At 40.0% G+C, this 26,013-nt stretch overlaps 1 protein-coding gene across 1 annotated transcript; it reads left to right on the top strand.

Annotated features, from left to right (window-relative positions):
- Positions 1 to 1,737: 1,737 nt before the first annotated feature.
- On the top strand, positions 1,738 to 24,946 carry EEF2K (eukaryotic elongation factor 2 kinase; the record flags this gene model as incomplete). The annotated part of the gene is made up of 17 exons (XM_082006555.1): positions 1,738 to 1,983; positions 5,669 to 5,769; positions 7,354 to 7,414; positions 8,282 to 8,319; positions 10,658 to 10,829; positions 13,238 to 13,387; positions 14,932 to 15,064; positions 15,769 to 15,896; positions 16,505 to 16,706; positions 16,979 to 17,046; positions 17,823 to 17,900; positions 18,695 to 18,757; positions 20,029 to 20,163; positions 21,171 to 21,359; positions 21,761 to 21,885; positions 23,398 to 23,576; positions 24,224 to 24,946. The coding sequence occupies 17 exons, from the start codon at positions 1,738 to 1,740 to the stop codon at positions 24,331 to 24,333; spliced, it is 2,178 nt and encodes a 725-aa protein (XP_081862681.1). The 3' UTR covers positions 24,334 to 24,946.
- Positions 24,947 to 26,013: the final 1,067 nt, after the last annotated feature.

Here is a 26,013-nt window from a genome sequence, read left to right as displayed (position 1 = left end):
CTGTGTCGTGGGGTGGAAGGGGGAGACTTTATAGGCCTAGAAACTGGCAAACTTTTGTCTCCGAAAGTCAGTGTTGGTGTCCTGCTGCTAGTGGCTTTGGACTGTGAAATGTGGAAGAATGGAAACTGTTTGCATCTGTATGGCTGGTAATGTGTGAAAGAAACGATACTTGCCTTCTGTAGCTTGCTACTGTAGGAGTTTGTTTGAGTTCTGCTGAATCATCACAAACTATTTCTTTGGGTGGAGGCTGCTGGGCACATTCTTCTTGTAAGATCTCCAGTGGTAAAACCCGAAAATACTTCCATGATTCATCTATCTTTTTTTATAACGCATGTCTATTGCAGCAGTATGTGTGCTCTGCCTCCCTGAAACTGGTGTCACTAATTTGGAAAAGGAACGGTAAGACGGGAGACTTTGCAGAGCTGCAGTTTTGATACCCATATGGAACTCCCCATATTGTTTACTCTAACATTGTTTAATGTGTCAGAATACCTGAGTAAAATATTTACCTAGAATGTCACCTTCTGGGCTTACAAATAGTTGATCAGATTTCAGTAAAAATTCATGACTTGTCTGCCTCACACTGATGCTTTTACTTTCAATTTGCTTAGTTTACTTTGGAGGTAGGACCCAGGAGAAGCCAAACCCTACCTATTCTGTCCTCTTAGGATCTAGGAAGCTACTAAAAAGTTGAAATAACCAGTGACAAAATCAAGCTTTCTAAACTCTTTGGAAAAGAACTATTAACCAGGGAGAATATTTTTTTCCTTTAAGCTCTATGCTTAAAGGGAGCACCACTCAGAGGCTTGATGCTGTTGAGCAGACTGCCTTACCTGATGTCTTTGGAGTTGGAAGAGGATTGTTTAAATCACACAAGACTGGTCCAAGGTGAAATCCCTTCACACAGTGTAAAAGACAGAAGGGTTGAGGTACCCCTTACATGTTCCTCCTCTTGCTTCTCTAGTCTACTAGTAAGTGCACTTGGGCAGCAGCAGTGGAATGGCAGGCCTCCTTTCTTGGCCTCTTTTGCACTTTATCATTCTGAGGACATCCTGAGTAGCTTGGACCAATGTGCTTTGCACTTCCAGCAGCATGATTTGCACTGTGGACCATTGGCGGCAGATGAGCTAAAAGCCAACTTAAATCTTGGCAGTGGTATGACAATTTTCTGTGTTATCTCAGTAATACACTCTAACTCCGTTGGCTATTAATTTTGTATGCAATATCCTTGAGATGACTTGTCCTGAAAAAATTTGAAAACGTGACTATGGTGTTTGAGGTAAAACTCCCTCAAGTTTCTAAGATCAGTGTTGTGAAACTCAGCATTTCCGATAAGGAAGAATAAAAACATTCAGAGGAGGAGATGGGAGCATTAACAAATGTCAGCCATAGGCAGCAGGTGGTGTTTGCAGTCCCTCAGATTTTATAGTATAAGTCTATATGTGGTTATCTTCTTTTCTCAATCTTGCAGCAATTTGAAAACTGAGTGCCTTCTGGAAACCTAGATCTAGCACCAAGGTGTTCAAAACCACACGTAGGTGCTTGGGCATCATTTTTTATAGAGCCATATGAAAATGATATTTTTTTCTGCCAGTGTACTGACATCAGTTTCATGCACTATTTGTTCTTTTAATAACAATCCTTTTTTTTCCTCTCTCTCACCCTCACAGCTTCTTCCCTCCATTTGCATGTGTGTTGGAATAGTAGTTGCAGGAGTTAAACTGACCTCCCACAATCATGGCAGACGAGGACCTTATTTTTCGTATGGAAGGGATTGATAATGCTAGATCGACTACAGCGAACTCTGGAAATTATCTTGATGCTGATAGTGATGATGAAGACAATTATTTTATCTGTCCAATAACTGATGATCCAGTTTCTAACAAGTCTGCTAGTATCAAAGTTGACAATTACTATAGCAACTTAGCAAAAACTGAACAGTACAGTTCAAGCTCTTCTCCTAGAAACTCTTTTAGCTTTAAGGTAAGTATTGGCTCCAGCCTTCAATAAGCTTTTGGTTTTACATGGTTGGCATGAGAGATTCTCTAACTGCTTCATCTCTTGTAACTAACCCTTTTCAGTAAAAAAACACATCTGTTCTTTCCAGACCTGCGGTTAATTCCATTAAGCCAATAGTCTGACACTGCCATTGAATTGCTTACTTACTTTGCCCCTTTTAGTTCAGTGGGACATCTTCATCTACAAAGGCAGCAGATTCCAGGTGAACAATTCACTGCCATTTGATCAAGCCATTAAAAAAGAAATGCATTGATTGGGAGATTTAAAAGATGGTACTTGTTGTAAGGTAAATTGGGGACTGGCAGAAGATACTTTATTATCTTTTTCTGCATTGCCAAGCAGAGTTAACAATCCATAATATTTTTATTTGGACGAATAAAATTGTAAATTATAAAATTATAATGATGCGTTTTCAGGTTATAGTTCCTTCTTAGGGAGTCTTTAACATGTTGACTCTCGTACTTGGGCATGAAGCGTCACACTGGCAGTAGTTCCTGACTGTACTCGAGCAGTGTCTGACCTTTTTAAAATTAACAGCAATCACAGCATTGCAGAGAGGTCAAAGGGGCCATAGTTGGTGCTTCACTGGCAGTGTGTCCTGTTCCACTCTGCTCCCTTTGCACAGATCAGGCCAGGCAAAGGGAGACAAACCCACAGGCAGTGGAGCCTCAAGAACGCAAGTGACATTCACTCTGTAGGTTAGGTATTCCAAATACGCACCATTTGTGATAAACTGTCATGTCTCGTAGGTAGATTTTGTCTAGACTAGGATTTAATGTGTTTGTTAACACATCCCTTGTTATAACTATTAACATTATTTATTTAATAGATCCTCTAAAATCTTGGTTATGCCTAATGCAGGCTTTATTCCTGGAGAGATACCAGATGATTTATTTCAGTCAGTTAACATATTAAGTAACACATTAAAAGTGAAACTGTCTTGTCTACAGTAAGATTTTTACCAAGGCTAGTTAATAGAAACATTAAAAGGTCCATATTCCTGAGGAAGGTGAAAAGTAAAAGTTTAGTATGGACAAGGGGACAGATTTTAGTGTATGCTATGGTAAGCAAGTTAAGACCTGGTAGGGAGCTTAGTCTTCTGCATACATTTTAGCATGTACTAAACACTTGCCTCTGGGTTTGCAGTGTGAGTTCTGAGTCATGTGGCCTGAGGTAAGACTGATGAGGACTTAAGAAACTGCAATTATTTCCTCCTTCCTAAGCTATCACTTTGCTTCTGCAGAATACATATGCCTGTGCTTTGGGCGCCAACAATGTTTGATTTGGAATTTTAGCTCCTATCACAGATAAAATGCATTGGGTTGAGATGTGGAGCAAGCAAGTCTTAATCTGCTGCTTAAGCTGCAGAAATGATGACTTACAACACAGAGTGAAGCAGACAGCCAGGACTGATAACATCTTAAACCACCACAGCCTGGTCTGATCAGAGCTCACTTCTCAGACCCCAAAGCTAATGACAGCGTGGGCATTGGTGATGGAACGCAGAGATAGATAGAAGTGTTAGTATTAACTCTTTGCCTTAAACAGTACTCAGCAATGTTTAATTAGCTAGTTAATAGGCACGTTTTCCAACAAAAAAACATGCCAACTTACCTCAATAGGCTTGTTCACAGATGTTCTAAAAATGAACTTAAATTAGGAATATAAATTGAAGAGTGGCTTTTAAGTGGAATTTTTTTTTAACTAACAAAGAGAACAGAGACTCTTTGTCAATCATTTGTTTTATCACATGTGTTTTCCTACTTTTATGTTTCTCGTGCATCCTTTAGAATGACACACAGCATCGTTCTAAGCACGGCTCTGTGGTTGACCATAGTCGGGTAGGTTAAAAAGAAAATGTGAACACCCTATCTAATAGATTCATTAAGATGTTTTTCCCTTCGTGTTTTTTTTTCTTTCATGGCCTTTTTTGTTCATTATTTTATTGTCTGGGAGAACTGTTTGCCTCAGCCCATGAAAGTCATCAAGTCAAAACTAAAAAAGGTATTTGTTAAACGAAATAATACCCATCTTTTGTTCTCTGCCCTGAAAAACCACTTCTTTTAAAGCACTTATCTGTAGTTGTTTCTTCACAGTATTTCCTACTGTGGACAAGAATAGAATGGATGCAAGACATGTACTTAGTCTGTATGGCAGCCATATGCCTACAGCGGGAGGAAAATTGCACTGTTAGCACCATTTCTGTGAAGTCCAGCTCCTATTTGTTTTAACATTAGAATACAGCTTTTTTACAAAGCACCTCACAAGATCAAGCACAAGTAATTAATTTATTTAAATCATTACCTAGCATGGACACAGATTACCTTTTGGAGAGGGACCCTACTCAAGAATGAGTTGACATAGATAATTGACCAAGCAATTCTACTTGTTTCTGTCTCTCCCTATTTCTTTCCTATATATTCAAATATGGAAATTCCCAGGTCCATATGAAATATGTGTCATTGCATGATATGAGGCAACTTCATTTTCTTATGAAACATGTAGGAAATCTTTCTCAGCATGTCTTTTAAACTTGTTTTATTTATTGTAGTATTGTGTTCATTTTGTGGTTTTATTGTCAGAAAGGGGAGCATTTAAACTGTTTGCAAGGTATGCAGATTTACAGCTGAAACAAAAATAAACATGAACTAAATTTAAAAGCTCAGCGGCTTCAGAAACTTCTTTGGTCATTGCTGATACCAATTTATACTGTATTTTTTAAAAAATTAGACTGAGATTTAAATTCCAAAGAAAAAAACCCAACCCAGTATTTTAAAAGTTACTGTTTCTGCATACTTGAAATTCAGTCAGCGAGGCAGTAACAGAATCTCAGAGCTCAGTATTTCTTTACTGGTGGGGGTGCAGGGTGGCCTTTCTCCTTCTCAACTTGCAGAAGGCCTTTGGCACATCAGATGATCATATCTCCAGTTCTCTTGGAACAGTGCAATGTAATAAGAGGGAGATCAAAATGTTAAGAGAAAAGCATCGAAATTGGCTGGTAGAGGGAGACTGTTTATATTCCAGAAAACTCCTTTGATTTTTTTTTTAACTATTGACTGGTGGAGATTGAAATAGCTACTTGTCTGGAATTGTTATAGTAATCCATTTTTACAACATTCTAATTTCTTCTTTCTTAGGCTGAGCACAATTTGGGAGCTTTGGGGCTTACAGGACTTTTTTTCTTTGTCCATATTGCTCTATCACTAGTGGACTTTTTTATGCTTATGCTGCCAGCATATACTTTTAGTTACAAAAGTTAAAAGTCAAAACAGTAAAAGTTAATTAATATCATTTAGGGGTGACTTATCACTATTTGCAGCATATGTTAGAGATATTTGCAAATTACAATAGGTTTTGCAAATTATATTTGGTACATACTAGATCAGATTCTGTTCTTAATAACTTTACAGTGGCGCAAATTGAACTGAAACCTTATGCTTTATATTTCTGAACTGTGTTTCATTATACTTGAAGCTGTAAAATCTCAGAATGGTCTTCTGTATCGCTTTGTCCCCGCTCTGAATAGTGCTTTGGGGGGTTGTGTAGTTGCACACCTTCATAGTATTTGGATCCTGACCTGCTCTAGAAAATGCTGTTGTTGTGAGTTTCTGCTGATTATAAATAACCTGACGGTTTGTAACTTCTTCAGGAAACCTGGAAACATGCCATTCAGAAAGCTAAGCACATGCCTGATCCATGGGCAGAATTTCATCTTGAGGACATTGAGACGGAACAAGCCACTCGTTACAGGTCTGTGGGTCTTTCTGCTTTTAATGCTGATATTAAACAGAATGTGCTGGTTTATGCAAGGGTTGTGCTTGTGTAGTGCAGAACATGTGTAATTACACGGCTGACAAACTTTCAGTAATGCCCAAAGTGAGTGTGTCTTAACTGAATCTTCCAGGAATATGTAAATACTGCACAAATAAACCTTTCAGCAAACCAGTGTCACACTTTCTATCTCCCACCTAAGTACTATCTATGAGTTTGACCGTGTAGACAGGAAACAAGGCTGAAAAGTATTTTCTAGTTGATTTATTAATGCTGTAAACTTAATGTAATAAGGAAATGAATCCCAATAAAAAGGCAGCATACTTAGCTTAAATAGTTTAGAAAAAAAAGCAACATAACACTCTGTGCCTTTCCCAAAATAGCAGTTTCACTGTTGCTTGTCCGTGCAGTCAGTACTGCTGCATGTGGCCAGAATTTAAATCCTTATAAAGCCCAGAATAGCTCAGCATGGTGTACGTGCTGAAACTGAGCTTGGCCCTTAAACTATTCTCAGTGCTTTAGCACAGGCTTTGCCAAAACATTTACCCCACTGACACAGGTTTCTGGGTGGAAGGTGTAGGAGTTAGAGGCTGGTTAATTACCACTTAGCATCAGTGTTTGGGGAGGCCTCCCTTCCAATCATGTAACACTGTCACACAGTGCACTTCTTCCCCATAGACTGCATCTGTCCCTGGTCAGCCACACAGTCCTGAAACAGTTTCCATGTTTTAAAATACAAATAAGTAATAATATTGGTTTAGGGCTACTCAAATACACTATTAAAAAGAGATGGCTCTGATATTCCTATTTCCCTCTCTTTTTGTCTGCTGCAAAATGGGGTGATACAGAACCTATGAAGGGATGTATGGGGGTCTGCATGCATGAAGTACTCTGTGCAGGTTGGGGGAATCAGGCTGGAAATAATTGTGTTGGTGACTCAACTGCCGTGGTTCTCAATTTGGCTTTTACTGTGTTGGGAGTTAAGGGGGTGGGGAGAAACCACAGTCGTACTTGTTGTATTATCATAGGGTTGTGCAGAGACTTGCTCCTCCCTTGGAGCAGTGTTGGGCAGTTCTTGGCCCTGCTGCCATTCACAGCCACAGCTGGTGCTGTGTTCTGCTCGCATCCTCCACAGGCCTGCGGCAGATCCCCAGCCAGAACCAGGTTTATGCAAGCTCAAGGTTGGGGGAGACGATCTGTCCAATGTGTAGGGCTTGGGTAGGGCTCTTTCTGCCTCCAGTGTAGTGTTTAGGCACCACAGAGGAGATTTAATGTCAAAGCAGATAAAGCTTAATTTGTACTGTTGCAAAAGCGTAGCTTCTGTAGCAGAATCTGTTTGTTTTCAGTAGTGTTCAGTGTCTCTTCAAAGAGCTATACATATTTCTTCTTTCCTACCTGAAGTAAGGAGGGCAGGAGTGCAGTGGGCAAGACTAGAAGTTTTTGTGTTGGGGTGGCAGCAGCACTTTTTAGCAGTCAGATAGAGATAAGGAAGGATAGGTGCTGGGGATGGGAGGATCTGCGTTCCCTCTGCTTTTTTCTGAGGCATATCTCCTGATTTTGCAGGTACAATGCAGTTACTGGGGACTGGGTTGAAGATGAAGTCCTCATCAAGATGGCTTCACAAGTAAGATCACACTGTCCTTCATGTTTATTAGCAGCTAAATTTGTGGTTTTCTTCCTGTTACTGAATAGTGGCAGCAAGATGTTTTCCTCATGTAGAAGTTTTGAAGTCTCAGTGTCATTCTTTTCTCCCCCCTCTCTTTTTCCTCAGCTCATCCATTACGTTTTGGTGTCCAAACAGCCTTTTCTCCCCAGACTAGACAGGAACATGGAGTCAGCCCTTCCCCATCAGCAAAAGGAGGCATTTGTTCCTCTCCCAGTGATCTCCCTGCTATTTCAGCCCTCCCATTTTCTGCTGGCCTGATCTCCTTGCCTGGCAATAATCCTACTATTTTGTGTGCTTCCAAATAATTTCTGCTCTTAGGATGAAAACAGACTGAATTTTTGGTCTGCGAGGGTAGAAGCTACTGTCACTTCCCCATTAAATCATGGGCTTGGTGGTGTGTTGGAGTCACCTCGCTTGGTACTACTGACATAGTATGTGGTATCTGGGGAGGTGATGCTCTGTGTGGAAGCCTAAAAGCAGAGAGCATGAGATCTGCGAAGCCAGCTTCTCTAGGCAGTCGAAAGAGAGCTGACTCCAAACTGGAGAGGGATTTTAAATAGCTTCTTTAAAAGACATATCATGTCTGCTCCATGGGATGTTGGAAGTGGGGGCTTATTCCCAATGTCTTTTCTCCAGATTCCTACTTACACTGCCAGTGGGTTTTCACTTTTCTTTGAGGAGACATATACTGTATAGAGCCTACTTGAGAACCGCTTTCTGCAGCATATAAAGGGGGAAGACATGGTTGTGTCTCTTACCAGTTAGAAATTAACTTTGTGGAAATGGCAATGCTGGGTTTTTGTTTTTTCTTTTTCTTTTCCCTAGCCTTTTGGCCGTGGAGCAATGCGAGAGTGTTTCAGAACGTAAGTATCTGCTGGCTTTATCTTTGCTGGCCTCTGTGCAGTATTTTCTTCTGTGGGGACTGGAATTTCACTTAGCCATGGTGGAAATTGTGTAAAGCACGGCTCTCCATTAGCTCCCTGCTGTTCCTTTCCAAAAGGCATAGCTGAGGGGGTTATTCCTGTTTGTGTGACTCCAGCTGAAGCACAGTGAGTGAGGTTCAGAAAGCAGAACATTCTCTTAAAGGAAGCACACGCAAGCATGATACAGGCATCCAGTGAGCTTGCTTTGGAAAGTCAAGCCATTGTCTGTACTGGATCTGCAGCGGGATGGATAATGTGCAGTCATGTCCAGTTCCAGCAAGTATAATCAGCCTATCAATAAGCATATCAATTTATGCTATTTTCACTATCTCTCGGAGGCAAAATACTCATAAAGGTACAGAAGCAGCTACATTTGTTTCTGTGTTCCTAGTGTGCAAAAATATCTTTGAAGTTGATGTGAGGCCATAGATGTGTGCAGCCTGAAGGCCAACTTGAGGCCTATAGGTAGGCAGAGAAAAGGGGAAAGAATAGTTGGATGGTGCAATCTCAACTCAGAAAGACTCCCTTGGTAAAGAAGGTTATCCTCCCACAGTTTACTTTGGATCACGTGTACCAGAATAATCCTGTTCTGAGTAAGGCAGAGCTTGAATACTAAGTTACTCTTTCCAGAAGGGTAAAATATAGGGGAAGACAGAAGAGGAACTTTTCTTTCCTCAGGGAGTGTTAGCAAATATGGTTGCGGGCATCAGCACCTAACTTTAAATCTGTTTGTACTAGAACAGTACCCCACCCTTTCCAGGCTCTGGAAATGAATGTTTCCTGGAAAATGTACATGCGTGTGCTTAAGGCCGCTCCCCCCTCTTTCCAACTGCAGAATCGAGAGAAATTGCATTTCATGTCTGGTTTCACTTCTGGAATGACAAAATGTGGTGTTTTGAACTTGAGGAAAAAGAGGGAGAAGTTACCCCTCAGTCCTCCAGTTTGGCATTGTTTCAGTATCAGTTCGTGCTGGTGGCTCTGTTCTTGCAAAGCCAGGCAGAGACAGCAGTGAATGAAGCCTAGGAAGTAACAAATCTTAGCCTGCTGACATTGCTTTTAGCTCTTGTTTCTGAATGACCAAATTCCCCTTTACAGAATATCTTGAGTAGTGCCATAAACAGAAATTTATCTTTGCATCTTTGTCTTAACTGCTTGTACAAAGAAAACTTAACTCGTATGTCAGCTTCCTACTGCTGGATTTTCCATAACTCTGTGGTGTGCTGGTATTTCCCATCTGGAGCTCTCTTCTAGATTTTTGCAACTCTGCAAGTCTTTAGTCATTACAGTGACAGCGTTAGCTGCACTTGGGTCAATGAACTTCAGAGAGTGTTGGCTTTGGAAGAGCACATGAGCTCGTTTGTTTTATACAGAGAAATTTGTTTCTTCAGAGAACTGGAAAGGTTTCGAATCCTGGCCAGAATTCTTCTCACTTGCATGTTGCTTCTTTCCAAGGCCTCTGTTATAGCGACTGTCTGCCTATCCCTGCAGGAGGACAGACAATCTGCAGTTGTTTTACCTTTACAGCATCCTGTAAAGGTAATGTTAATTCTGTAATCCTTTACATTACTTGTACTTCTACCGCTGCACCAAGGTCTTGGGAGGCAGAGAGAAAATGGAGGAGGGGAGGGCTGAGACTTTGAGTGTTGCTAGTTGTTTCTGAAAACGTACAATTTGCCATGGCACCAAGAAAGGCTCAGAGGATGATTGTTACTGGGCTTTTTGCCACCTTCTCTGTGGGTTAAAGATTTGCACATCAATGGAAGTTAAAAGCTACATCATAAGAACTGTCACGTGCAGTTTTCCTTCTGGGGTTATGGGGGTTACTAAGTAGTCACCCCTCTGTGTTGAGAAGGTAGCAGTTTGCTCTTATCATAGGCAAGGGTTTTCCTCTTAGTTCATGTTTGAAAGCCCATTCTCTGTTGATTCTGCAGAAAATAATTGTTGACATTAGAACAGCGTGTTGAGGTGGCACCAACCCTTCGTACTCTGGGTTTGAGGGGAGTGGGGTGGGAAAGGAAATGAGAAATGGAGGAAGATAAGAGTAGAAGTAGCTGCAGTCAAACTAAACAGGCACTTTGGCATGTCCCAGCTGTTCATATGGGATGTTGCTTTTTCCCTTGCCCCCTACCTGTGCTTCACTTTTCAGCTAGAATATCTGGTAAATGACTGAGGGTAATGCTGATCTCAGGGCTGGATCTGTCTGTGCAGGCAAAGAAATGGGGAAGATTGAATTAAAATTCTTGGGTTTTCCTTCATCAGTGATTGATTTGTCTTTCAGGAAAAAGCTGTCCAACTTCTTACACACGCAGAACTGGAAAGGTGCCTATAACTATGTTGCCAAGCAATACATAGAGAGTGTGGGCAGGGATGTGTATTTTGAGGATGTCCGACTTCAGATGGAAGCAAAACTCTGGGGAGAAGAGTACAACCGGCACAAGCCACCAAAGCAGGTAGATTCAGAGATCTTGCTAAGCAAAAATGCAGTCTTGCTCTCCTATTAGATTAGTTTTCAAATTAATTTAGAGGGAATTACTTGTTCACATTCCATTAAATTAAATTGCTTAGATTTTTCTGCCTTACCGTGTTTCCCATTAAATGGTAGCTGATTTTTAATGAAGTGCAGAAATTGCTTTACATTTCCAGAATTAGGGGCTGTGTGTTTGTGATTGACTGTTCTCAGCTGTTGACTGAAGACCAAAATAAAATGGTGTTTGTATTGCTCTTTTTGATATTTGCCCAGCTGCTTTTGAGATAACCAAAGATGTCACAGAATTTATTGCCAGCAGGAGTCTCAGCAAGCACTTAACTGTTAGTGGTCTAGGAAGGTAGATGCTTAAATCTTGTAAACCTATCTAAACATCTAACTAGCATTGATTTTTTTTCTTTTTTTAATTGTTTTTTAAGAAGAACTTTACGAAGCTATTAAAAAAACATTTCTGAAGAGTGGTCAAGAATTTAAAAAAAAATAAAAAAGAAGATACCGTGGCTTTGTTTCCTTTAGATGTCTCAGTGACAATACTAGCACATTGTTTAAGTGCAAAGTGTTAAGATGTATAAAACTCCCACGTGGATGGAATATCAGACTGGGCTCAGGGTATCAAGAGAAGCTCCTGTCCTCTGCACTAGGGATGTGCATAAACACATAAGATTCAGGAAGAGGTGGTTCTACTGCATTGCTGACTATATTTCTGGTTCTGGGGTCCATGCTCAACATTTTGCACAGCCAACATAGCTTTGCATTTTTCTATGCTGGTAAGTTGGATAGCTGCTGGTCAAAGCTGGCCATTGCATCCTGGACAAAAACACCTCCAGCAGCAATCAGCTTGTTAAAAGACAAGAAACTAAAGTGCAAGGATGAAGGACTGCAACTGTTAATTCACTCCCAGCCAGTAGCTCCTCTTTGAGTATGTCCATGGTATGTATCAATGAAGCTCTCAAGTCCCTTTAATCTGCAGCTGGTCCTGAATGCCTGAGTGTAACTATGACTTCAGATGGCTGGAAGAGATGGCTTATAGGAAGGGTGCTGTACATGCACTGTGGTACCTTGGTTCCTGTGCTTGGCCGTACCACAGGCTGTGTGTGATATGTGACAAGATGTATAATATGACGTATTGTTTAGAAGTATGCCTCAGTGTGTGGGCCTTAACAATTTAATAGCCAAAATGACTGCTTTTTGAATATGTGGACTATGTGCATTTGTCTCCCATATGAGGGTTAGTTAATAACTACCTGTCTGTCCTGGTTTCAGCCAGGATAGAGCTGGTTTTCTTCACAGAAGCTAGTGTGAGACTGTGTTTTGGATTTGGGATGAGAAACTGTTGATAATGTGCTGATGTTTTGGGTTGTTGCTGAGCAGTCAAGGACAGTCCAGCTTCTTGTGCTGGCCTACTAGCGAGCAGGCTGGGGGTGCACGGGGAGCTGGGAGGGAACACAACCAGGACAGCTGACCCAGACTGGCCAAAGAGATATTCCCTACCATACAACGTCATGCCCAGTACATAAACTGGAGTTGGCCGGGGGGCGGAAATCGCTGCTCAGGGATGGGCTGTCGATCACCAGGTGGTGAGCAATTGCTGTATTGGGCATCACTTGTTCTTGTACATTCCTTTCTCGGTATTATTATTGTTGTTATCATTGTTGTTTCTTTCTCTTTTTCTGTCCTATTAAACTGTGTTTATCTCAACACACGAGTTTTTTTTCTAATTCTCTCCCCTGTCCCACTGCGGGAGGGGGAGTGAGCGGCTGCGTGGGGCTTAGTTGCCGGCTGGGGCTAAACCACGACACTGTCTCATAACAGCAAGGTGAGCTATGGAGTGAAGTGCATAGAGAGGAATCTAGAAATCTAGAAGTTTTAAATGCCATGTGGGGGAAAAAATGTAAGCAAAGTGAGAGTTGTGATGGTTTCTCCTTTAGGGATGCATCTGGGACAGAGGGAGGAGGTGAGGCAGGATACAGAAATATCTGAATGGTAGAAGTCTTCAGTCTTTCTCTGAAGAGGCATTTCTTCAAATTGTGCAGTAGTTACTGTTTGGTTTTCTGCTGTCTGGGTATAGACTCTTTGCACTGTACTCTTCAGATACCACAAAAATAAAATAGAAAGCCAGCACTTACTAAGAATTTTTCAGAGGCATTTGTTGCAGAAGTGAGCTGTTTTGAAGTGACTGTGTTTAATTTATGGAATTCCTCCAATAACCTAAGAAGCACATGATTCTTCCCCTACCCCCTTGTTAAACAGACAGATCTTTGCAATTGTTCAGCTTCTTTTATTGGGAAGGTTTTCACAGCTGGAGGATTCACATGCATTTTGATCTGAAGACAGTATTCTGTTAGTCATTGTTTATCTTCTTCCCCTCCCCAGGTGGATATAGTACAGACCTGTATTATCGAAATGAAGAACAGACCTGGAAAGCCTCTCTTTCATTTGGAACATTACATTGAGGGCAAATACATCAAATACAACTCAAATTCTGGATTTGTGCGAGATGACAACATTCGTCTTACTCCGCAAGTGAGGCTTTGTTTAATGCTTTCCATAGAGTGTGCTGCAGGGAATTTCTTGGCTCTATCCAGAGATCCTTCATTATTGCCAAGAAAGGAAACTGCAGACTTTCCAGTACAATGCCAAATTAATTTCTCTTTTTGCAGTATGTCTGCCCCTTATTTGGGGCCTGTTCTTTCAAGCACTGAGTGCTTCTTTATTGCATTTTGGTGTCTATTGGTTTTATTTGAGTTGAATATGGTTAATGCTCTTTGGAAACCTTATGCCCTTTGACTCTAATTATAATTGCAGGCATTGACATATTTCAAACTCTCTTCAAATGAAGGTAGGGGGAGAGACCTCTCATGTACTATGTACTAAATAGTCTTCTGGTGCCTCATACAGAAAAGGAGGTGGGAGATACCCAACTCATGTAATTAAACATCTTGTCCCTTTGCATGTAAGAGTCTGGTATTTTCAACTACAGCCTCTGAATAGGTGAATCTGAAATTGTGTATAGAAATGCAAGAATAGATTTCAAGTGATTCTTGGATCTTGTAAAAACTTTAAAATACTGGCAAAAAATGCAAGGTGGTCAGCTTAGCGAAGCAGTGTTTTACTGGGGCTTGAGAGTTTTGTTCTTTTCATTTTTTCCCCTGTTTTTAAGGTATTTGTCATGATGCTTAATGTAAGCAGAAGGTTTATGTTCTTTTATGTTCTGGGCTGTCTTCTGTACACTGAATTAGTGCTATGCTTTCACAGGTTGGGAACAAAATGTTCTGTGAGATTTGCTGCAGTTAAAAGGTTTGTCTATCACCACCAGTCACCTCCCCCAGGCCTGGTAGTGCTTTTTTGGAGGCCTTCCCAGCAGATTCCTAATGTCTCAGCTTTATGCCAAACAGAGGCGTTTTTATACCTGATTCTTGAAACGCTGCATTCAAAGAGGACAAATGTACATTTTATTACCTGATACACAAATGTAGAACCAGATCAGCTGTTCAGGGTGACCTCTCAGAGGGTACAGTAGGGAAAGGAGAATTTCTGGGGTTGTTCACTTTTGGTTTTTTGTGGGGCTTTTTGTTGGTTGGTTTGTTGTTTTCAAAATGTGGGAGAGCTTTGCCTCTTGGCAGAAGGAAGCAGTGTCCTAAGGCTGCAGAGCTGGGAGATCCACAGGCATAGCCAGGATGTTTATGCAGAAGTTATTCTGCACTGGCTTCAGAGCCTACTATTGTTCTCTCTGCCAGGCAGCTCCCCACTTCTTAAGGTGAAGACTGTGGTGGAAAACAGAATATCCAGTACAGGAAGGAGGAATAAAGCAATATCCTCTCTCCTGCATGTTCCCACTGCTGCTTTTCACCCCACCTCTTTTACCCATCTGTGAGTGAGGATAGGTTGGAGAAGCAATCTACTACATGCTTTTAGTCTCTCATTGCTGTCATCGTGATGTTGGTACAGTTATATTTCATCAACAGGGTTATCGACTTCTTTGCCCATTTATAAGAGGTGAATATGTCTTGCTGTTTTTGGTAGATCAAGGGAGAGTTTTCTCAGACATTTTCTGTGGTTCTTCCCAGGCCTTTAGTCACTTCACCTTTGAGCGCTCAGGACACCAACTCATTATTGTTGATATCCAGGGAGTTGGAGATCTTTACACGGACCCTCAGATCCATACAGAGAACGGTGCAGATTTTGGAGATGGCAACCTAGGTAAAATCAGTGATCCTGTTTCACATGCTAATGGCTTCTTGTTTTCTCTTCACAGCTGTCTGCTGAGTAGCCACTATACGGCTGAGTGAGCAGGCACTTTTCTGAGGGTCTTGCAAGCAGCTGGGAAAGTTCTATTGGAATGAGTCCCTGAACAGGGCAGCTGTCACGCAAGGGTGGATTTAAAATGAGAGCTGATCTTGGCTCATGTCTCCTGGCCTACTCTTAAACCAAAAAAGTAATGAAATTAAGTAGCTTCCTACAATGTGAGAGCAGTAATCATGGCCTTTAATTTCCTTTTAAATTCCTTCCATTGCAGGAATGGACACAGATGAATGTGGAGAGATAAGCCTTGCATATTTTTAAAGCTCTGAGTGTCCATACATAGGACTCGGCAGTTTTGTAAGCAGAATCAAGTTTAGGCATGTTTCTTAATGACGCAGCCAAATTAATTTATTGTTATATCCTGTGCATACATGGCTTTCGAAGATATTGCAGACTTCCTTTCACTGTCTCTTGCAGAGACAGTGAAAAACCCTTACAGGTGTTAAAATAAAATGGAAGTGGGTTGAGCTCTGTGCGCTACAAAGGACTTTCTTTTTCTTTTGGACTTTTTAGAAAATGCTTTGTGACTTCTAGCTTTTGATAATTAAACTGTCGTATAAACTTTGAGTAAATCCTTTCTTCACTTTTTTTTAATGCCGTAGGTGTTCGAGGTATGGCCTTGTTCTTTCATTCTCATTTCTGCAACAAGATTTGCAAAAGCATGGGGCTTGCACCGTTTGATCTTTCATCCAAAGAGAAAGATGCCTTGGATTGTAATAAAAAATTGCTTGTAAGTGCTTGATGAAAAAACTATAACTAAGCAGTATAGCTGGTTTATTCTAGCTTTAAAAGCCCTGTAAATAAAACTGAAATATGCTATTTACATGGCAAATAAAACCACGTTAATCACTAATGTTGCAGTTTAAAATACAGCAGTTTAAAGCTGATTTATCCATACTTGTCTCTGAATTAATGCTGTAGCTTTAATTAATAGGGAACTTTATAACATATGTATATTTAGGACCAAGTATTTCTCTGAATGCTGAAATCATTAGTAAGTTTCATATCTCACAAACCTAATTTGGGGAGATAAAAAGAATGCAACTGCTTGTCTTTAACTGCTCTGAGTTTCAACGGATATTATTGGGAATGGGACTTGATGAAATGCTTTGAATGAAATTCAGTCCTAAACAGAACTCTCTCTGACTGTGACAATGCCAGGACTTGATATTTTGTTGGGGTGTAGAACTCTTCAAAGCAAATAGTTATGTGTACAAGTGCATATTTATACCCCCTGCTTTTGTAGAGGGCTCCTAATAAACATTCATGTTGGCTTATGTAGCATGCTTAGAATACAGACAAGCATTATTCATGGGACTTTCTTGTTAATTTGCCAAGGAATCTGCTCAAACAATTCTCCGTGGCACAGAGGAAAAATGTGGCAGCAGCCGGGTGAGAACAGTCTCTGGTAGTCGGCCTCCTCTGCTCTTCCGCCTGTCTGAAAACTCTGGAGATGAAAGCATGAGCGATGTAGCATTTGACTCTCTACCCTGCTCTCCTTCCTCAGCAACCCCTCACAGCCAAAAGATGGACATGCTTAGTGAGTGAACCTCGTACAGAACTTCCTTGGGGGTTCCTGAACGTTGGGCAGTGACTTGTTTTATTTTGTTGGTTTTAAACACAACAGCATTTAGTCCAGAAAACTTGTCTCTAGCAGTCCTCTTTGAGCAGAAATAAAACTAAAAGTACTTATATGTAGATAATCAATGCATAGATGCTTCTGTGAAAAAAATGAAGTAAAATGATGGTATCTAGAGCTTTCTCCTCCAGCATGTTATCCTTACAATAAGAAGCAAATATTTTTCTTCCTAGATTGGCCTGTGTTCAATGAAGTAGATAACTTGGTTCACAAAGACTATGATCAGCTTGATAACCAAAGGGTGAGTGTCTTTCCAACAGAAAATGAGATTGCAGTTTCTTAATGAATGTGTCTTTAAAGGACTGCCTGAAGGCTTTGTTCAGTATAAGCACATAAGGGTGCTCTGCCTGCTTCCATTGCTGCAGGTCATGTTACCTGCATGCATTTGCTGTTTCTAATAAGGAAGAACATTTTATTTTAAAATAGTATTAATTATTTTTTTTCCTCCAGAAATTTATTTGCATCTGGTGTATTTCAATAGATAATTAAAGAGTGTGTCTGTTCCCCTGCCTGCATGTTGTGTATTTTGCACTTGTGCCAACTGCTGTGGTATGAAAGCTAAACCAAATTCCCATTGGTTAGGTCTCTGCAAATACTGGTACTGTGGGCTGTTAGTGAACCTCACCTGAGGAGAGTGCAGTAAGTTTTGCAACAGGAATTTTCCGATACTAGGGCCATAGTACCAGGGGCTGTCAGTTACCATTTTATCTTTTAACTGGCTACCACTGAAGACTGAAAACTATATTAAGTGGACTCTTGGTTTGATATAGTATGCGAGTCCTTGATTTTTTTCTTTTTTTAATGTACCTAAGAGAGAACACAAGCTTGGACAGTACCTTCTGGGTCATAAAGTTCTGTTCTGTCAGCCAGAGGTAGCACAACATAGAATCATTTTCATCTAGTATATCCATCCAGCATATCTCATTGAACCAGCAGAAGGTTATCTGTGTGGGAAATGTCAAGCTGAGATCCTTACAAAGGGTAGTGCTAATGCTGTGATGTTTTGGTCTTCTGTAGGATTTTGAAAATGGTGGAGACAGTGGATATCCCAGTGAAAAAAGAAGTGAGCTAGAAGATCTGGATCACAGAGAGAGGGTAAGAACCTGACTCTGGGTTTAGCAGAATTGGGCCAGTTCATACTTGAACTGTTTCCATAGAAGAATCTTACTTTTAATCCCTCGTGATCTAGCCTTTATAAACAGAGGAAACAGTTGGAAAGAAATTCCCACATGTTGCAAAATTATTTATTAATCTTGGGAATGTTAATGACACTTTTACAGAAAAAAGGCTATTTGTAACTAGCTTAATTTCAAACCTTATATTTAATTGCATACTGTTGTGGGTTTTCTTTAGGTATTCTGTATTGCATCTGAGAAGTACAGCCATATAGAATCCATGAGTATGATCTACTTTCAGACTCTTTTACCCTCTCTACTTTCTATAGCTTTATATGGCTTGAGATATCACAGAACTTAATGTTGTTGTCAGTTGATAATATGCAACTTTAGAATTGCTGTGAGTTAGTTGGTTACCTTTATAATATGAACTATTAAATAAATGCTTTTTGACCTGAAGATCTGAACTGGATATTTAATTAAAAGATAGGACAGAGAATACTGCTTGCAGAGATACCACTCCTTTTGTCACCTTTGAAGTGGCAAGGTATTTGGGATATCTAGTTTACAGGATTAAAGCCGGGGTTTGCTGTACTCTTTACTATTTCAGTATGTTTCTTTTTACATTGCGATATCACTGAGAGAAAAAAATCCAGGGGAAACTATTTTGGTCATTGTCACTATTAGTTTTGCTGGACAGGAATAGTCTAGAGGGATCGCTGGCACACATCAATTGCTGCAAATTAAATTATGCAAACTTTTACATTAATGTAGGGCCATTCAAACAACAACCGAAGACATGAATCTGATGAAGACAGTTTGGGAAGCTCTGCAAGGGTAAATAAAGCAGAAATGTTCATAGACAATGAGTTTGCCACTCTGCTTGTCGTTTTTTCCACTCATCTGCCATCTAATTTCATTAAATCAGATGTCAGTTTTTCTTCCTTTCCAGCTACAGAATATGTTTATTAATATTAACTTACCACTCTGTGTTGTTTCCTTTTTTTGTCTTTATTTTCCAGTTAAAGAAGTACTGTTACAAACAAATTGTCACCTCTGTAACTGATCCCTTACATAAATTAGTGATTATGCATGGGTTTCTCACTTAAAAAAAAAGTCTATGGATTTTTTTTGGATTATAGTTCCTTTCTGCACTTTTATTTTTGGAATTGTGTCCCAGTTGTGATTGGATGATTTTTTTAAAAAATGTGCAGTGTTTGAAATACGTGACAGTAGCTCTCTCCACTGTGTATCTAACTGAGCTAGGGAAGACCAGCCCTTCTTGTATGTTTTTACAAAATATAGCTTCTGTGATAATTAGTTTCTGTGGCTATGAACTTAAACAAATAACTCTATTATGCAAGGAAAGAAAAACAGCTTTGAGAACAATGAATAGTTTAATTAGATACGTGTTTCAGAATTTCCTTTTAATGACTATATATTGCTGTTTCAGGAAATTGAAACAGTTTTAACAGACTGAAGTTCTGTGCCAGTAACCGTCCCTGTTGTGTTTCCCCTGTGTGCCTCCAAAGGCTTTCATTCTGATTGGATTGTTTTCAGCCACGGTTTCCCATTCACCCATTATGTTGAAAAGTTGTTCTCATTTGTGTTGGACATCCTGAGAAACACAAGTGCATGTATCTGCCTATCATCGTCTGCTTTGTTAATTCCCATTTTTCTAGAGTTGTAGATGTAAGCAGCATTTAAAATGTTTTGAACTGAAATTCTTACCAGGAAAGTATGGGTTTAATTTTTTTTTTGCATGGATAACCTCAGTGCTTGCAGTGTGACTATTCAGGTGCTTATTTTTCTAAGTACCTTTTTTCTGATTCAGAACTTAAAAGTAATGCTTTGCTTTGCTGCTGCCACTTATGATAGGAGATTTTTGATGTTGGGATTAGAAATAGAGGGCTTTATTCTGTTTCCCTAACGAAGAATAATACACATTTATTCAGCTACTAACATGACTTTTGAAAGCCATGTCTTAAAGTACAATATTTACTAATAAGTAATAATATTAATGGAGACTGATTTCTGGATGGTAACCCATATGAATAGTATGGAAATTTTAATTTTGGATAGAAGTAATAGTATATTCCCTATTTCAGATCAGTGTGGAGAAATGGAATCTGTACAACTCTTCCAGAGTCCACATCCACAGACCATCCTGTGTTGCCCAAGAAATTCAGAGGCTCAATGCACTAGAACTTGAAAAGAAAATTGGGAAGTCAGTCCTTGGGAAGGTACGATGGGTCTAGTAATCCTGTTCTTTCCCACTGGGAGGACACATCTTTTATTTATTACCTACATAAAAGTGTTGCATGCATTACTTGTGCAGGTGAAAATAAATAATATGTCTATAGCTTTCTGTCACCTAATCATATTTTATAAGGGACATCTAAGCTCAGGAACCAATGAATTCCATCTGCTTTTGGACTTGCAGCATCTGGGCTCCTTTTGAGAAGGATGCTGCTGTTGGTTCGTCTGCCTTTCCAGAGGGGTCACGCAGAGGAGATCCAATGGGATAGATATGGTGTGCCTGACCCACATACCTTGCAAATAGGCAACATATGGTTACTGGTCTCAAAATCCCATGACATGTTTGGAATGAAATCCTGCCCCCACTGACAATAAAGCCTTCAGTGGTATGAGCATTTTACCCTTGATAACCTTGATTTTTCTGTGGCTCAGGTTAATTCCTTTCCTGTGAGAGCCCTTGCTATACAAAGAAGTTTGTGACCCATGGTCACTGCTGTTTGCCTTGCTGGCTGGCGTGTTAGGCAGTTGCAGGCTGGGTGCTTTTAGCTACAACTCCCTCGTAAAGGTCTCCAATGCCCCAGCAGATATGCTGAGGGATGCCCCTAAGACCTGGTGCTCTGGTGTGGCAACCTGCTGGGATACTGCTTAGGGCACACTAATGTGGGAAGATGTTGTGGCAGCTACTGTCTTGCTGAATTAGGTCTTTTATCTCTAGTAGTCAAGTTTATAAAGCTATATGTGTCTAAGCTGACAGAACTGGAGAGGCAGCTGCACTGTGTATAATCATCGTTTTTTGCCTGTTTAATCTGTTAAGCCACAAGTCAGGCTCCAAGTCTGTGTGTTATCAAATTAGTCCTTTGCTCAGTCACAGAGGTACACGATTAGCTCAGGGAGGTATTTTTGTGCCTAAGTGAAGTATGGGCATAGGGTTTTTGAAGAAGTAGATCTATACTTAATCCTTGTGTCTCTTTCCTGTACAATTGTGTTCTAGGTTCATTTGGCCATGGTTCGCTATCACGAAGCTGGACGTTTCTGTGAGAAAGACAAGGAATGGGATCAGGAGTCAGCCCTGTTTCACCTGGAGCATGCTGCAGACTGTGGGGAGCTGGAAGCCATTGTTGGGTTAGGACTCATGTGCTCTCAGCTGCCACATCACATTCTTTCTGAGGTCACTCTGGAGGTAAACAGAAAGATGAAAGAAAATGCCAAAATGCAGAGTTGTGGTCCATTGTAAAAATAACATAGGAATAGCAGGAAATGGAGACAAAACAGTAACCATAGTTAGGTGTTCCGTAGCCTCTTCAGAGAAAATATATTACTTTGTAATCAAGGACTTGGACAAAGCAGCAAAAGGTGCTGCCTGTTCCTGGTTTTGCCAGAAAATTACTGCATACCTTCATGAAGTTTTTGAAGTGATCTTTACTATTCAGTTTCTTAGTTTCTTGTGGCTGGACTTGTTTCTCAGACATACTAAACACTTGCAGCCATTACTGACTTGGAGAAACTGCATTTAGTGTTAGAGGAAGGAAAGAATGGTTTTACTTAGAAATACACTTTTAAAGGTTTTGTTTGTTTTACTAGGACACAAAGGAGAACAGAAATAAAGGATTTGATTACTTGCTGAGAGCTGCAGAAGCTGGAGACCGGCCTTCCATGATTCTGGTAGCAAGAGCATATGATACAGGTGTAAATCTTAGTTCAGACAGGTACTGTGCTTGACTGAGAAACTTAACTTGGTGGTACTCCATGGTGGGGTGGAGAAGCACTTGCTGCATGTCTTTCATTCACATAAAGAGCTGCTTTTCGAGTTACTTCAAACTTAACCAGGTGTGAATAAAAGCAGGGTTTAGGCCATGGTGTATCAACACAGAAAGAAAACTGGAGTTAATTTCTGTGGTTGGACACCTGCATGTTTTGAGTTTCTCCCTCATACCAAGGTTGCACTATGATAGCCAAGCTTTTTTGCTCTGAAGTTGGTGATAAAACTCCCCTTGAGTTCAGTGGGAATTGCATGGTTGAAAATTGTGGGATCAGTGGGAACAAATTAACACAAGAGTTGTTTTGGAGGTGCAGTACCCTAAAAATACACTAAAAGTATTTACAACTGCTGTGTCTCCTCCTTAGTGATGTTTTTAAAAGCAAAGGTGGTTTTTTTTTTTTAAAGTGTTTTGGTTTTTTTTCTAATTAAGCTGTAAAAGAAGCTGTGAACACGATAAATAGGTGAAGTCGTAAAGTGACTAGAGATGAGACGGAGTCAGATGAACAAAGTATTAGTCACAGTTGTAGTCTTTCACTGCTTCCCATAATAAAAGTAGGAATATAAATTTCACAGGAACATAGTCTGAATGCTGATGATGTTACTTTTAATTAAGGATAATTTTAAGTTTTAAGGAGCTTAAAAACACTTTAACATCAGTAAGTCTCTCGTAATTTGGCCAGCACTCCTGTCTTGATAGGAGAGAGAGAGATAGGATTAGCATTGTGACTAAGAAATAGATTGTGATTTGCCAAAAGGCTACACAGTATATTGGTTTGATTTTTTTTTTTTTAGCATTTTAGATTAGTTTTTAAAAGTGGACAAATATCATTGGGTTGATGGTTGGACTTGATGATCTTAAAGGTCTTTTCCAACCTTAATGATTCTGTGATTAATTTCCCTAAGTACCAAATAAAACAGGTGATGATAGTGATTTTTCTGCTTTTGTATTGTAGCATGTCTTTGTTATTTACATGAGTTTTCTGTTTTGCACAACAGTGAAACACTTGGCAATGGTGAAATTTAAAATAGCATTAAACTTCTCATTGAAGCGTGCTGAGCATTCTCAATATGAAAATCACTGGTTTTAAAGTATTTATGAAACAAGACTTTCTGCAACTTCTGATTGTTTCTAAATCGGTTATCTTCAGAAATACAAATGCCAGACCAAAACCATACAACTAGTAGTGAAAGCTCAGACTCTGGAGTTCAGCAACACACTTCAGTCTGATACTTTCTCCTCTGATACTTTCTCCTCTAATTACTGCATAAAGTGATCGCAGCCTCATTTGATATAGTCACCTGATGCAGTGCAGAGTTAGTGAGCCTCCATGAGAACATTTGTTTTCTTGGAGAGCATCAAGGCTCTGAGAAGCCAGTGCAAAACTGAATTCTGAATCTCCAATGCAAAGTACACTTGTTTCTTAAGATAACCATCCTCAAAAATTATTTTTAACTTCAGAGCACAGGATTGGAAGGAAGCGCTGTACTGGTACAATGCTGCGCTGAACATGACCGACTATGATGAGGGAGGTGAATATGATGGCACTCAGGATGAGCCCCGGTATCTGCTCCTGGCCAGGGAAGCGGAGATGTTGATGATGGGAGGGTTCCACCTGAATAAGGATCCACAGAGATCAGGTGAGTCCTTATTTTGTTTCTGTAATTGGTAATCCTGCTTTTCCTTCGCTTTTCCCCCAATGTGTACCCAAAAAATACATTTCCTGCTTAAACTGGTATACAGAGGGTCAGTACTCTCAGATTTGTGGATGAAGCTGTAATGATGCTGGGTGATATAAGGCTGAAAAGAGTGAAATAAGAGATCGTGCTGGTGACGGGGGTAGTGGGTGGTGCTAGGTCCAATCCTGTGACACACTGAGTCACTAGCAAGCAACCTTCACTCCCTGTGAGGCCTCTGAACTGCAGGTTGCTGCTTGTATTTTGAGTTACACCCACGATTCCCAGGCCCTACACAACATTGTCTTAGTTATTGTGTAAACCACATGGCAGGTGTCTAAGTCTTACAGTCATCGTGGGGGCTCCTACAGGCCAGTCATATTTTGAGTCCTTGCAAATACATTGAAAACCCATCAGCAGCCAGTCATAGAACTTTTTCAACTTGAAGAGCAAAAGCCAGATTCCCAGCTGATGTAACTGCTGACACTATTAAAATGCACCCATGCATCAGCCCTGTATGTTTGACCTCAATTTCTCTTTAATTGCTTTAGGATAAAGAGATGTTTTTTTCTTTACCCTGTCGACATAACTGATACTATTTCCTCCTGTAGGTGAGCTGTACACAGAAGCAGCAGAAGCAGCAATGGAAGCCATGAAAGGCAGACTGGCAAATCAGTACTACCAAAAAGCAGAAGAAGCTTGGGCAATGATGGAAGGATGACACCACAATTAAGCAGTTCTTGTATATAAATTTTTTTATAGACTTTCTGCCTTTGCAGCTAAAAATACGTATTTTTATGTGGCAGTGCCAGTTTCTTTTTTGTATTTTAGTTTTCTAATTTTTTTTGAGGGGAGAAATCCAAATATAAGTGGTACATAGGGTGCCATAGCGTACTTCTGCTAGTGTTTCAAAGCTGTAATACAGGCACACTTGACTTTTTGTATTTTTTTTAACTTTTAGAACTGAGGAGCCTAGTTTTTCTTGACGAAAAATGAAGCTGATGTTTGTTTAGGTTTCACATGTCCTGTTTTTTACACAGCAAACAATCAGTGTGTTTAGATTTTTCTTCTCCTCCCCACATACAGAAAAACGTTTTCCTAAATTCTCAGCATTTCTTCATCATTTTTGGTGTATCTCACCAAATTTGCATGTGAATGTAAATTTTCAATTTAAGCATGCAGCTACTCATTTTAATAAGTAGTCCCATTCTGTTACACTGGTGTCATTGGGCACTTCTGTTATTCTTCTCAAATTAATTCCAGGTAGAATCCTTACAGTTTAGGGAGGGGCAGGGAAGATGCCTTCAGATTGGTGGTGAGGATATTCAAGGAGAAATATGTTTTATTCATTATTGATACTGCATATTTTACAATCAGAAAATCACTGATGTTCCTCATGAGGTGAGGCATCCAGCTACCTCTCTCATTTTCACGTTTTGCACTGTATAATAACCTAGTTGTATAAAATTCTACTGATTTTATATGATATTTGTCCAATGATGTGCAGTAGCAAAAGCTGTAATATATAAGTAATCTGAAGTTATTTTTACAGCGACATCTCAATTTTCAGTGAAGAGAGATCACCTCACTTAAAATGAGAATACACTTTCCACCATTTCCAGAGGGATGTTTGAAAAGGTTAGAGGATGTTGATTCACCTATTTCTATGTATAGAAAATAATTTGTCTGGTTTAAATAGCTTTTAAAATAGCATTTGATCTGTGAATGGTTTCAAACGCCACTTAGAGAAAATTCATGGTTAAAGAGAGAAAATAATATTATCCCCAAATACTTGAATTTCTGTGTCCTGTTTACATAATCCTGACCAGTAATGAGAAAAGAAATACATGGTGGTGGTTGGATTATTGTTGCATGGAGATTGAAGTTTCTTCCAAATCCAGTATTTTATTCCAAAACTGCTGTGCCATCTAAACAGTACAGAAGCTGCTCCTGTTTCTTGGGCGTGGTTAACAGTCATTTTGCAGGAGATTAAGATGGAAGCTTTTGCCTTCTTGGCCTTACAGTCTCCCAAGGTATCAATTGACAGGAGTAAGGGGCAGCCTCTGTGAAGTGCTGAATGACCTATAATGCTCACCAGCCTCACTTTAGCCAAGCTTTTAAAAGCATCCTTAAAACTAAGCGAGCTGTTAGATGATGCAGTTGATTTCATTGGGACTTCTTGCGTGCATAGCCAAGTAATATGAATTTCTTGTAAAATAGAGAAACCGCTCAAGGAACAGAAATCGGTTCTTTCTTTCCTGTGTGTGCCCATTACTGGGCTCCAAAGTTGTGCTCCCCATTTACTCTCTTTCTGGCAAGTTGAGTTATTGTTTAAACGGTATCCAAGTATGATATTAGTAACAACTGCCACTGTGTGAAAAGAGGTGATATCCTGGTGGTT

The sequence above is a fragment of the Phaethon aethereus genome (assembly GCF_964289735.1).
Source record: "Phaethon aethereus genome assembly, chromosome: 15".
In the NCBI taxonomy this organism is placed as follows: domain Eukaryota; kingdom Metazoa; phylum Chordata; class Aves; order Phaethontiformes; family Phaethontidae; genus Phaethon; species Phaethon aethereus.
Note: the sequence above shows the minus strand (reverse complement) of the source record. Positions and strands in the feature narration are given on the sequence as shown.